The 12,531-nt window shown below is 40.5% G+C and overlaps 1 protein-coding gene across 2 annotated transcripts in view; it reads right to left on the bottom strand.

Moving 5' to 3' along the window:
* HEATR3 (HEAT repeat containing 3) overlaps positions 1-12,531 on the bottom strand; it is a 61,816-nt gene that overhangs the window by 20,321 nt on the left and 28,964 nt on the right. The window contains exons 13-15 of one of the 2 annotated variants that reach the window (XM_049621701.1): positions 11,034-11,177; positions 7,606-7,782; positions 2,698-2,864 (exon numbers count right to left, since the gene is read on the bottom strand). In XM_049621701.1, coding sequence (XP_049477658.1) covers positions 2,742-2,864; positions 7,606-7,782; positions 11,034-11,177 — 444 coding nt within the window. In that variant the 3' untranslated portion in view covers positions 2,698-2,741. Of the gene's footprint in view, positions 1-2,697; positions 2,865-7,605; positions 7,783-11,033; positions 11,178-12,531 lie in introns of those variants that run through there. The other variant, XM_049621700.1, reaches the window with a different exon arrangement.

Raw genomic sequence — 12,531 nt, 5'->3', positions numbered from 1 at the left:
CCCCCCCCCCCCCCGAAGTTAAAAAAATGAGAAGTAAAGCAGTGATTTTCATTTCCTTTGGGCAAACATGCCATGGTAGGTTGAACACTTAAAAATATCTCCTAAAACAACAGATCTCACCTGAGTTTGTACTTCAACACTTAAAATAGTGCTCATTTCTACTGGACTATTCTGGATGATTTACAAATAAATATATTTTGAAGTAGACTGTTTGAGGTGGCTGGGTGGCTCAGTCAGTTAAGCATCTGAGTCTTGATTTTGGCTCAGGTTGTGATCTCAGTCATGGGATGGAGCCCCACGTTGGACTCTGCGCTAACAGCACGGGGCCTGTTTGGGATTCTCTATTTTCCCCTCCCCTGCTTGTGTGTGTGTGTGCATGTGCACTCTCTCTGCTCTCTCTCTCTCGAAACAAATATTAAAAATAAAAATAAAGATTTTTTTTCCCTAGTCATACAGGAGAAAACGATAGTTTCTATTATACTGTGCCGTGAATAATTTTGCATGCTCTACTGAGCTATTATGTAAACAGAGCCACAAAGTATATTTAATCTTTTCCCACCTTTCCCTGTTGTTCAAATAGCAAAATTAAATGTAACGATACAAGCCAAACTACCAACGCCTTAGACTCTGAAATTTCTGGATGGCATGTTTTCTATGTAAGACCTCCCCTTCTAGTATTCTACGGGACGACTGCTTTAGAGGTTGCTTAATAAAACAGAAACTCACTAACATTTATTCATTCAACAAATATTCATCAAGACCCTACTAGGTATTAGGGCCTGTGCTAGAATTAGACATTTTATTTTCCTTGAAAATAATTATAGTCTGTAAATATCTGAAGCAGAGAGAAGTCTGAGGCTGTTCTTCATTGAAAGAATCCTTCTCTCAAAACCACAATGAGATACCACTTCACACCTGTGAGAACGACTAGTATCCAAAAGAAAACAAGTGTTGGTGAGGATGTGCAGAAAAGGAAACCCGTATGCACTGTTGGTAGGAATGTAACTTGGTGCAACCACTGTGGAAAGGTACAGACATTCCTCAAAAAACTGAAAACAAACTACCATATGACCCAGCAATTCTGCTTCTGAGTATATATCCAAAGGAAACTAAAACACTACCTCAAAAGTATATCTGTACATCTCATGTTCACTGCAGCATAATTTATGATAGCCAAGACATAGAAACAACCTAAGTGTCCATCAATGCATAAAGAAAAAGTGTGTGCATGTGTGTGTGTGTGTGTGTGTATACACCCCCGACACACACACAATGGAACACTACTCAGCCACAAGGAAAGCAATCCTGTCATTTGCAACAATATGTATGGACCTTGAGGACATTATGCTAAGTGAAATGAAGTTAGAGAAAATTAAATAGTGTATGATCTCACATATATGAGGGATCAACAAAAAAACCTGAGCTCATAGATACAGAGAACATATTGGTGGTTGCCTGAAGTGTGTGTGTGGAGCGGGGTGGGGGCAGGGATGGCAATATGGGTGAAGGGAGACAAAAAGTACAAACTTTCGGTTATAAGTCATGGGGATGTAATGTGACGGTGACAATAGCTATACTGTATTGTGTATTAGAAAGTTACTAAGAGAGTAAATCTTAAAGGTTCTCATCACAAGGAAAAAAATTGAAGTGTGTGAAGTGACAGATGTTACCTAGATGAGAAAGGTAAGCCCTACACTAGGTACTGGGCCTTTTAACAGGACAACTGAGATCAATTGTGGGGAAATTTCCAAATCTTCATCAACAACTCTTCTGATCAGGCAAATGAATGGACAATGGAGCTGGTCCAGAGCCCCCCCCGCCCCCCGCCGCCCTCAGACAATGATGTCACTGAAACTCCCCCATCCCCTGCTCCAGCTGTCACCCTATTAATGCAAGGACATTGAAGAGTAATGCTGGGGATTCCTGCTGTAAGTCTTTTTAATGTCTCACATACAGTCAAAGCAATATCCATTAGCAAGCAAACAACCCAGGAACAGGATTATCTGGTATCTTAAAAAAGACTTTGTAAGACACAAAGTTTTCAATTACCAAGTTATTTATTGAAAAATATTCTCTCCTAATTCTGATTCCATATCAAATTAAACAAGGAGTGATGTTACACAGCAGTAACTGATCAGCTCCATTTGTAGAGGATGACAATGGTCTCATTAATTCATTAGTATATTCTACTAAATAGTTGGAATACAAACTCAATCCACTCACTTCCTCAGAAAAGGTAAATGTAATTGCTTTACTTCATACCAAAATCCTTTTTAAAAGCTTGTCTTCATATTTAGTTAAAGATTCCTCTAATATAAAATGATACTTGGCTTGCTCACTCTGGCAGCACATATAAAATGATACTTGCTTTAAAGAGCATCCAAGCAATGCTTTGGATTTTCTCTTCCTGCAAAATTCAAGGAAAACATGATTGTTTGAAAGTTTCTTTGCTGCTGATGAAGAGCCACCTGAGATTCCTTTGTGTTTCTACTCTTCCCCTCTTCGTGTTTCCAGTGATTAAAACATGCAGGAAACATCACTTACAGAAACTAGAAATGCCACAGAGATCCCAGAGCTCAAAAGAGAGTTTCCGACAGGTTTTGAAGTTTTTGCAAACTTCAAATTAATGTACAGGATATGGGGATTTAAAAAATGACTTTTAGAAACACATACACTCAAAGGAAACCCTTCGGTACTTTTTAGCATTGAACACTTGGGGCAAGAACTGGTCTTTCAGTAGTTCAAGTAGTCAGTCTTTTCTCAACAGTTTCTTGGTAAGTGACAAACCTTCTCAAATTCATCTTCACATTGTCGAGAACACACAGCTGATCTGGACTGTATTTACCTCTCCCTTCTTTTCGTATCTGCCAAAAAATCATATGTGATTTGATATATATTACTAATTCCTTTAGATAAGATAGCATTTGATTTTGGGTGTATTTATTTTCAGAAAAAAAGAGCTGCTAGAATATGGTGAAAGAGTCTCACTTTCCAAGGTAAAAGAATATAGTGTGTGAGCCATAAAGATAAGGTAAGATTATGCACCTTGTAAACAATAGTTACAAGAACAACTGAATTGTAGAGTTCCAAAGAATAAGGTTTATGGTATGTGAACTAGACCTCGCCTCCAGTCTAGAGCAGTGGTTCTGAAATTTTAGCATGCAACAGTATCATCTGGAAGGCTTGTTAAAAAAACACAGGGCACCTGGGTGGCTCAGTCGGTTAAACGTTCGACTTAGGCTCAGGTCGTAATCTCATGGTTCAAGAGTTCAAGCCCCACACTGGGGTCTGCTTGGGATTCTTTCTGCTCCTCCCCAACTCAGGCGCATTCTCTACGAATACATACATACATACATAAAAACAAAAACAAAAACAGACGGGTGGGCCCATCCACAGTTTCTGATTTTCAGCATGTCTGGACTTGGGTCTGGAAATTTGCATTTGTAACAAAACACCAGGTGATTACGATGCTGCTGATCACAGGGCAATTTTGAGAGGCACCGTTCTAGAGAAGTTCTTTAGTAAAACGCATTGTATAGTGGGTTCTTTTTTTAATGTTTACTTGAGAGAGAGAGAGACAGAGACAGAGACAGAGAGAGAGAGAACACGTGCACATGCACAGGAGAGGGGCAGAGAGAGAGGTAAACAGAGAATCCCAAGTGGAGTCTACATTGTCAGCACACAGCCCAATGCAGAGATCGATCCCACGATCCCATGTGAGATCGTGACCTGAGCCAAAACTCAAGTCAGATGCACTTAACTGAAGGAGCCACTCAGGCGCCCCTGAGCATTCAATTCTTGATTTTGCCTCAGGTCGTGATCTCCTGGTTCCTGATACCAAGCTGCATTGGGTTCTGAGCTGACAGCACAGAGCCTGCTTGGGATTCTCTGTCTCTCTTCTCTCTCTGCCTCTCCCCATGCTGGCGCACCCCCTCTCTCTCAAAATAAAAATAAAAAAATAAAGAAAATATCTTTAGGGGAGGCTGGGCGGCTCACTGGGTTAAGCATCTGACTTTGGCTCAGGTCAAGACCTCATGATTTGGGAGTTCAAGCCCCACATCAGGCTCTGTGCTGAGTGGTGAGCCTACTTGGGATTCTCTTTCTCTCTCTCTGCCCCTCCCCCCCCCAAAATAAACTTAAAATATATATATACTTGAAAAGAGTCAAATGTTCAACCAACAGAGCCACCCAGGCACCCCTTATATAGTGTTTAAATGCAACTCGGGGCTAAATATATACCAAACAGTCTTTAATGCAATTGTGGCTTCATTCACAGAGGAGCTTCATATGAAAAACTACAGGCTGCCTTTCTGGCTAACAAAGAAATTTCACTAGGGCTTTATACCTTTGAGAAAAGAAAAATAATTAAACATCATTACCAGAGCAATGCATATTAAGTAGGAAAATCAATCGGAACAGAGGTTAGGGGTTATTTTGCTGGTTCATAGTTTACATAACTCCTCCCTACACACTGGTTTCTGTAGTTTGAAGGCTCAACCACATCTGCTTTCCTTGCAGCTGCAGGGAAACAGGGGATATTTTCTCCTTACCTTGCAGACTCCTCTTTCAGAAGTTTCAAGGCCCCGTACCCTCTAAGAACAATTGGACACACCCACTAATATTGGTATGGAAATATCTCTAGGAGACAGTGTTACGTGAAAACACACAAAGTACTGGATTGGGAATATGTTAGTCTACGGTTTGGATAACAAAGAGGGAAACACTAGTTCACATCCGTCTTTATGTGGAGAAACATCCTTCAATGTGGTTACCAATGAGGCAGAAAACAGGGGAGAATAAAACCTCACTGCTTAAAAAACAGACAAACACGGGCAAAGTGGGCCAAAAGGCACAAACTTCTAGTTACAAGATAAATAAGTCATGGAGATGTCATGTTCAGCATGGTGACTGTAGTTAGCAGCTCTGATCATACATTTGGAAGTTACTATGAGCGCAGAAGCTTAAAAGTTCTTAAAAGTTCTCATCACAAGAAAAAAAAATTGCAATTGTGTGTGGTGATGGATGTTAACCAAACTTATTGTAGTAATTATTTCCCTATATATACACGTATCAAATCATTATGCTGAACACCTAAAACTAATATAAAGCTATAGGTCAAATGTATCTCAATTAAAAAAAACCCAACAACCCAGGAAACAAACCTACAGGCCTCAACTAGGGATAAACCATTCAACTTAAATTACAAACTGGTGAATCTTAATAAATGTTAGCCACTATTACTACGTTTTTAAATACATGATGCTGAAACATAAAAATGTTAAAAACAAACCAATACTGATGTTCTTTTTTTTTTAATGCTTATTTTTTTTTAATTTTTTTTTTAATGTTTATTTATTTTTGAGACAGAGAGAGACAGAGCATGAACGGAGAAGGGTCAGAGAGAGGGAGACACAGAATCTGAAACAGGCTCCAGGCTCTGAGCTGTTGGTTCATCTGGGGCTTGAACCAACGAACCGTGAGAGCATGACCTGAGCCGAAGTTGGTCACTTAACCGACTGAGCCACCCAGGCACCCCCCAATACTGATGTTCTTAAACCAACACTGACTCCAGATGTAACTATGACATAGAATGTGCACAGTGTGTGTTGCTGTTTTTCTTTTCTTCTGGAAAATTCTATTTTATGCCTCAAAAGAACTTCAGAAAATTTAAGGTATTAGACATATAAGGTTGGCTTTAGCTCAAGCAGTTACTTCACAGTTATTAAATTATTAGACATACAGTCATATTCTCCTAAAAAGTTATCACAGAGTTCTCTCCTCGAGAACTGAAATCTGCATTAGAAGCCTGTTAGATAAAAGAAATATACTGGAAAACAACAGAAGTAAGCTAATTTTTCACCAAAACCTCTATTCTTTTGACAAAGATTTAAAAATTTTTTTTTTTTTAACGTTTATTTATTTTTGAGACAGAGACAGAGCATGAACAGGGGAGGGGCAGAGAGAGAGGGAGGCACAGAATCTGAAACAGGCTCCAGGCTCTGAGCTGTCAGCACAGAGCCTGACGCGGGGCCTGAACTCACAGACTGTGAGATCATGACCTGAGCCAAAGTCAGAGGCTTAACCAACCGAGCCACCCAGGCGCCCCTCTTTTGACAAAGATTTTAAAGCAACTGTTTAATTTAAAATCTAAAAGCAAAAAATACAAGTATTTTTATTTCTCAAAATGACATAATTCAGAAATGGAGATTTTGTATTTATTTATTTTTATTATCATTATTATTTATTTATTTTTAAGTAACTCTATACCCAACATGGGGCTTGAACCCACAACCCTGAGATCAAGAGTTGCATGCTCCACAGACTGAGATAGCTGGGCTCTCCCAGAAATGGAGACTTAGGTAAGTGGAGAATGGTTAACTTAAACTTGTAGACATGTGATTCAAGGCTGTTTTTAAAATTCCTAGTTGCAGGGCGCCTGGGTGGCTCAGTAGGTTGAGCATCCAATTCTTCATTTCAGCTCAGGTCATGATCTCACAGTTCATTGTAAGCGCAGAGCATGCTTGGGATTCTCTCTCTCTGCCCCTTCCCTGCCCTCTCTCTCACACAAATAAAACTTAAAAAAAATTTTTTTTAAATTACTGGTTGCTTTCCCCCAGCCACCAAGTATTTGAAAATTACTTTTTAACCGAAAGTTAGTTTTGATGTTTCTATTGCAACAAAAAATAAATAAAAAGGGGAAGCCTGGGTGGCTCAGTCAGTTAAGCATCTGGCTCAAGTCATGATCTCACAGTTTGTGGGTTCGAGCTCCGCGTCGGGCTCTGTGCTGACAGTGCAGAGCCTGCTTGGGATTCTCTCTCTCCCTCTCTCTCTGCCCTTCCCCTGCTCGTGTGCTCGGTCTTTATCTCAAAATAAATAAATAAACATAAGCAAACTAATAAGTAAATAAATGGGCCAATGAAGGTAGCTACATTCTCCAACAGAGATCAGTCTGGACTTTGCCCTTTTTTCAGAGCATCAAAGGGAAATACTCATAATGTGGAAATCCAGCTGTAATGAATTACCTCTAATGATATAAAGTAAGTTTACAATGTATACGAAAGTGCTTTGTAGGTGACAGACTTCAGCGCTTCTACAGGAGTACTGTTAGCACTACTGAACTGTTGTGGCAAGGGGGGGACCTCGTCTACCCCTTTTCGGCCCACATCACAGTGATTCAACAGAAAGGACGGAGCTCTGACTCAGCCAACAAGCATTCTTCAGTTCTGAGGATGAAGTGTGCTGCGAATCACTGCAATTGCATGAAGGGAACTACACACACCCCCTTCTCGTAGGACGTTGAGACCTAAGCATTTCTTTTTTTTTTTTTTTTTTTAATATTTTTTTAATGTTTACTTATTTTTGAGAGAGAGAGAGAGAGAGAGAGAGAGAGTGAGTGACAGAGCGTGAGCAGGGGAGGGGCAGAGACAGAGGGAGATGCAGAATCCGAAGCAGGCTCCAGGCTCTGAGCTGTCAGCACAGAGCCCGATGTGGGGCTCGAACTCACAAAGTGTGAGATCATGACCTGAACTGAAGTCAGACGCCCAACTGACTGAGCCACCCAGGCTCCCTGAGACCTAAGCATTTCTAAACAGAACAGCTACATACCTTCGTTTTGAAGACTGGCTGGAATTCTTTCAGAGCAGACAACAGTTTAATTTGAATTGAGGCCCTTTCAGCTTCTTTCCCATCTGCAAAAACATCGAAGAGGGCATCCAAGGCTTCCCCTGCCACCACGAGGGAGGGATCTTTAGTGGCAACCTCAAGCAGAAAGCACCCGATGGTCTGGAGACAACAAAACACACTGTTATTGTCCAATATTCTAACCTCAGTTTCCAAAATCCATACTAACTTTGAATGTGGCAACAATTCACACATGGTCTTTTAAAACTCAGAAATGCCAGAGACAAATTTTTTTGAAAGAACTGAGGCACCTGGGTGGCTCAGTCAGTTGAGCGTCCAACTCTTGATTTCAGCTCTAATCATGATCTCATGGTTTTGTGAGTCTGAGCCCCGTGTTGGGCTCTGTGCTGACAGTGCAGAGCCTGCTTGGGATTCTCTCTCTCTCTGCCCCTCCCCTGCTCATGCTCTGTCTCTCTCAAAATAAATACACTTAAAAAAAATTTTTTTTAAACTTTGAAAAACTAAAAATTAAAGACTTCACATGTATTTATAAATACACCATGTATAATATAAACTAAATTAAGTTTACATTCCTAAATAAAATAAATTAAAATCCATAAATGATCTATGAGAGATTGACTTTGGAAATTAAATTTTTCCCATCTCCCTCAAAAAGCCTTTCCCTGTCATGTCAAGATGCAAATAAATATATGTTAAAAAAAAAAAAAAAAGTGCTTCCCTGTAATGATCTTTAACACCCATCCATACTTTGACAATTAGCTGGCTAATGAACAGGCCATTCCCAATCTGCGAAGAATTGTTCAAAAGTAAACTTACTTTGTTTTGGCTGTTCTCCGTCATCCTTTATGTCTTAAGGGTGATGTGCACATCTGGTACTATCAGTGGGAGAGTGGAAATGCTAAGAATAGTGAGTCCAAGCTCCAGCTGTGACGTAAATAACAGCCTGACTCTTGGACAGTTCATTACCCACTCTGGGCCCCAATTTCCTTATCTGAATTTAAGTAATACAGACAACCTCTAGAATAGTGTTTAGATTCAATATTCTATAATAAAATATGAAACACACAGTATCACGTAGGAAGTAGTCTTATTAAAAAGATTAGCCTGAATCTGAATCTAACCTAGCCTTTAGATCTAACCTCCAGTTTACAGAAAATACAGACAATAAAAGAACAAGCTTAACAACACAAGGAAGCAATCCGACAAATCCAGAAGGTTGGAAACCATGAGACAACCCTAGGAATTGAGGAAAAAAACAGGTGGTGGTAGGGGTGCTTGGCTGACTCAGCTGGTACAGTGTGTGACTCGTGATCTCGGGGTTTTGAGTTCAAGCCCCACGATGGGCATAGAGCTTACTCAAAAAGAAAGGAAGAAAGGAAGAAACAAACAAACAAACAGGTAGTGGTAGGCACTGCCAGGGAGAAGTTTCCAGATTGAGAGAGGCTTAGAAGATCCACAACCAAACACAACACATAGACTTGACTTAAATCCTGGTTTAAACGAACTATCCATAAATAAATGTTTTTGAAACTGAAAACATCTGAATATGGACCATGTATGAGACGTGATTGCTGACTGTGTAAGGTGTGATAATGGTGGTTATGCCACAAACTGTCCCTATTTTTAAGACATGCATACTGAACCAACAGGGGCAAAATACCATGATGCCTTTAATACCGAGCTTTAAAACATTTTTTTAAAAAATGTTTAATGTTTATTTTTGAGAGAGAGAGAGAGACAGAGTGTGAGTGGGGGAGGGGCAGACAGAGGGAGAGACACAGAATCGGAAGCAGGCTCCAGGCTCCGAGCTGTCAGCACAGAGCCCGATGTAGGGCTTGAACCCACGAACCATGAGATCATGACCTGAGCCGAAGTCGGACGCTTAACCGATTAAGCCACTCAGGTGCCCCTCTGCTTTGCTTCATGCTTGGAAATGTGACTAAATACAAACATTCAAAAAAATCTCATGTTATGCCTGAGAAAAACTTGTTGCTCCGCTCAAGTGGACCTTGGGAATTACAGCGTTAAGGGGCGGGAAGTGATTAAACATGCACATGGTCGTACGCACACACAACCACACAGCTACATTCTCTCTCGTTTATGTGTCTATATATCTAGAATAACACAGAAGAAAGGGGTAACAGTGGCTGCCTCTCTACAGTTAAACTGGGGGGGGGGGGGCTTGGAAAGTTATAAAGGGAGAGGAGTTTTTTCATTAATATTCTTTTTACTTGTCTGTTTTGTTACGTGCAGGTATCTTTTCAAAATAACGTTCTTAAAAATGAGTCATGGTTCGGGTGCCTGGGTGGCTCAGTTGGTTGAACGTCCAACTTCGGCTCAGGTCATGACCTCATGGTTGGTGAATCCAAGCCCCATGTCAGGCTCTGTGCTGACAGCTCAGAACCTGGAGACTGCTTCGGATTCTGTGTCTCCCTTTCTCTCTGCTCCTCATCCATTCATGCTTTGTCTCTCTCTCTCAAAATAAATAAACATTAAAAAAAATGAGTCATTGTTGTAAAGTTGTTAGCAACTTAAGTACTTCCTAACAAATGGTTTACTACCCATGAATTAGTAATTAATACTTCAGCAATTATTACCACAATGAAGGGTAACTTTACTATCACTGTCCTTTTAGTTACTAGTGATGCTGTGTCTCGAGCAGATTAGTTCCTGAGCGACTGTGCCTCGATGAAGTGCTGGAAGCAAGTATGTTGAAGCTTGCTGCTTCAAATTTACGAAGTGTCATCAGAGGGCACTGTGTGGTACTGTTCAGAATGCACGTTGGCCAGGCGTGCTAAGAGAACTGGCAAGCGGTTCCTTCATCACTAGGAGAATGTAACATGCTCATATTTTATGTAACAGCAAAAGCAGAGGTACCTGAGACAATGCTGAACTCGTCTTTCACTGCAGACAAGTTCATTTTTGAAAAAGTATCTCTGGAATAAAGTTAAACGGCAAAATGCAACTCAACTTTTCAAGTACCTATCTAATTCATGTAGGCAGATCAAGCCAAATTCAAAGGGCATATTTTAATAATGTACTTTAGTAAGCAAATTCTTGATAGGATTTCTTCTCATGATGTCCACAGAAGTTTTTAAAAATCCCACACTGGGGTGCTTGAGTGGCTTAGTTGGTTGAGTGTCCAACTCTTGCCTTTGGCTCAGGTCATGATCTTACCGTCATGAGATTGAGCCACTCATCAGGCTCTGCACTGGGCATGAAGCCTGCTTGGGATTCTCTCTCCCTCTCCCTTTGCCTATCCCTCGCTCACTCATGTTCCCTCCTTCCCTCCCTCCCCCTCTCCCAGAAAAAAAAAAAAAAAAAAATCCCACACCAACAATTACCCTGTTTCTAATGATTTAACATTTTACATTAGAAGCATATTGTTTTACCTTAAGAGTTTCCAGTGTTCCATCTTCTTTGGCAAGGACGCTGCCAGTGATTCCTAGAATACTAACAACATTTACTCTCACCCCTGTATTACTACTATGAATGCCGGCTGTGCACAATGTCATCAGCTGATCGGGAGTCATGCACTGTTGAAAAGGAAGAAGAGAGTATTTATGGTGTTAAACTCGACCAGTTCCAATAGTACGCACAACAGGACTGACAGGAATGTCACTAAGAAAAGTTATTACTTACTCTAATTGCTCCTAAATACAGCTGGTATTCTTAAACTAAGATGAGGCCTGTTCATGTCACTGTTATTACTCAATTTACCATAGCTGTAGGCCTGTAAGAGGGGCTTCATTTCCTATTAGTTTCATTTGAAGAAGACTTTTGGTCAGATGTACACAGACTAAAGAGATTCAAATTTCTTTTTAACATTAATCATAAGAACGTTTTGAAAATGTAAATAAAATCATGTAGCTTTAATAAAAATTGGCTGAATCTATGCAAGAACTCACCCTGAGATGTGTGTGGTATGGTAAATTATTAGAGATTGTAAAAACCATGAAATTATATAGTGCTTCTGCCATGTAGTGATAATTTTCATTTTAAGATAATCTGAACACATATGTGGACGCAGGTATCACAAGAGAATTCGAATATCATGTTGCCAGGCTATCACCTGTGAGGAGCAGCCCAGCATGGTAACTAAGGGCTTTGGATTTGGAATCTGACATCCTGAATTCACAACCTGGCTCTACTCCTTACCACTTAGCAATCCTGTGCAAAATACTCGACCCCACTAAGTTCTCCATTTCTCCATGAGTAATGCAGGGACAGTGATAACCATGCAGAGGGGCTAAGAGAATTAAGTAATGCACACAAAAATGCACATATGTATATATACACAAACATATAAAACACTGAACAGTTTTTTTTAATGTTTATTTATTTATTTTGAGAGTTGGAGGGGAAGAGAGAGAATCCAGAGAGAATCCCAACCAGGCTCTGCCTTGTCAGTGCAGAGCCTGACATGGGTCCTGACCTCACAAACTGTGACATCATGACTTGAGCTGAAATGAAGAGTAAAATGCCCAACTGACTGACCCAAGTGCCCCAAGATACTCAACAATTCTAAACAAGCTCATTTCTGAATCATCTGCACTGCTTCTGCCAAATCTAAAGGAAATAGCTAATAGGCTCAGGTTTCTTAGAAAACACTCTACTGGAAACAATCCCACCAACCACAGGATTGTTCACAGCCAGAACAAGGCTGCTATGAATGATGAAGGCAGGCTGCTTTACTACCAGTATGACTCACAAACGTTAAGTTGCCCAGTGTGCACAAACCTACAAGATAGAGAACTAGACAGGGGAGCAGGACAGTCACACTCCAGTCTTAGTGCCGTCATTCAGCACCTCTAGTCCCTGGTTTCCTTTTTTTGTAAAGCATTCGAGAGCCAGGGTCCTTCTAGTTCTCAAATTCCATGCTCATGCCCA

The sequence above is a fragment of the Panthera uncia genome (genome assembly GCF_023721935.1).
Source record: "Panthera uncia isolate 11264 chromosome E2 unlocalized genomic scaffold, Puncia_PCG_1.0 HiC_scaffold_19, whole genome shotgun sequence".
Taxonomy (NCBI): Eukaryota; Metazoa; Chordata; class Mammalia; order Carnivora; family Felidae; genus Panthera; species Panthera uncia.
The sequence above is the reverse complement of the archived record's forward strand: the minus strand, read 5'-3'. Positions and strand labels throughout refer to the sequence as shown.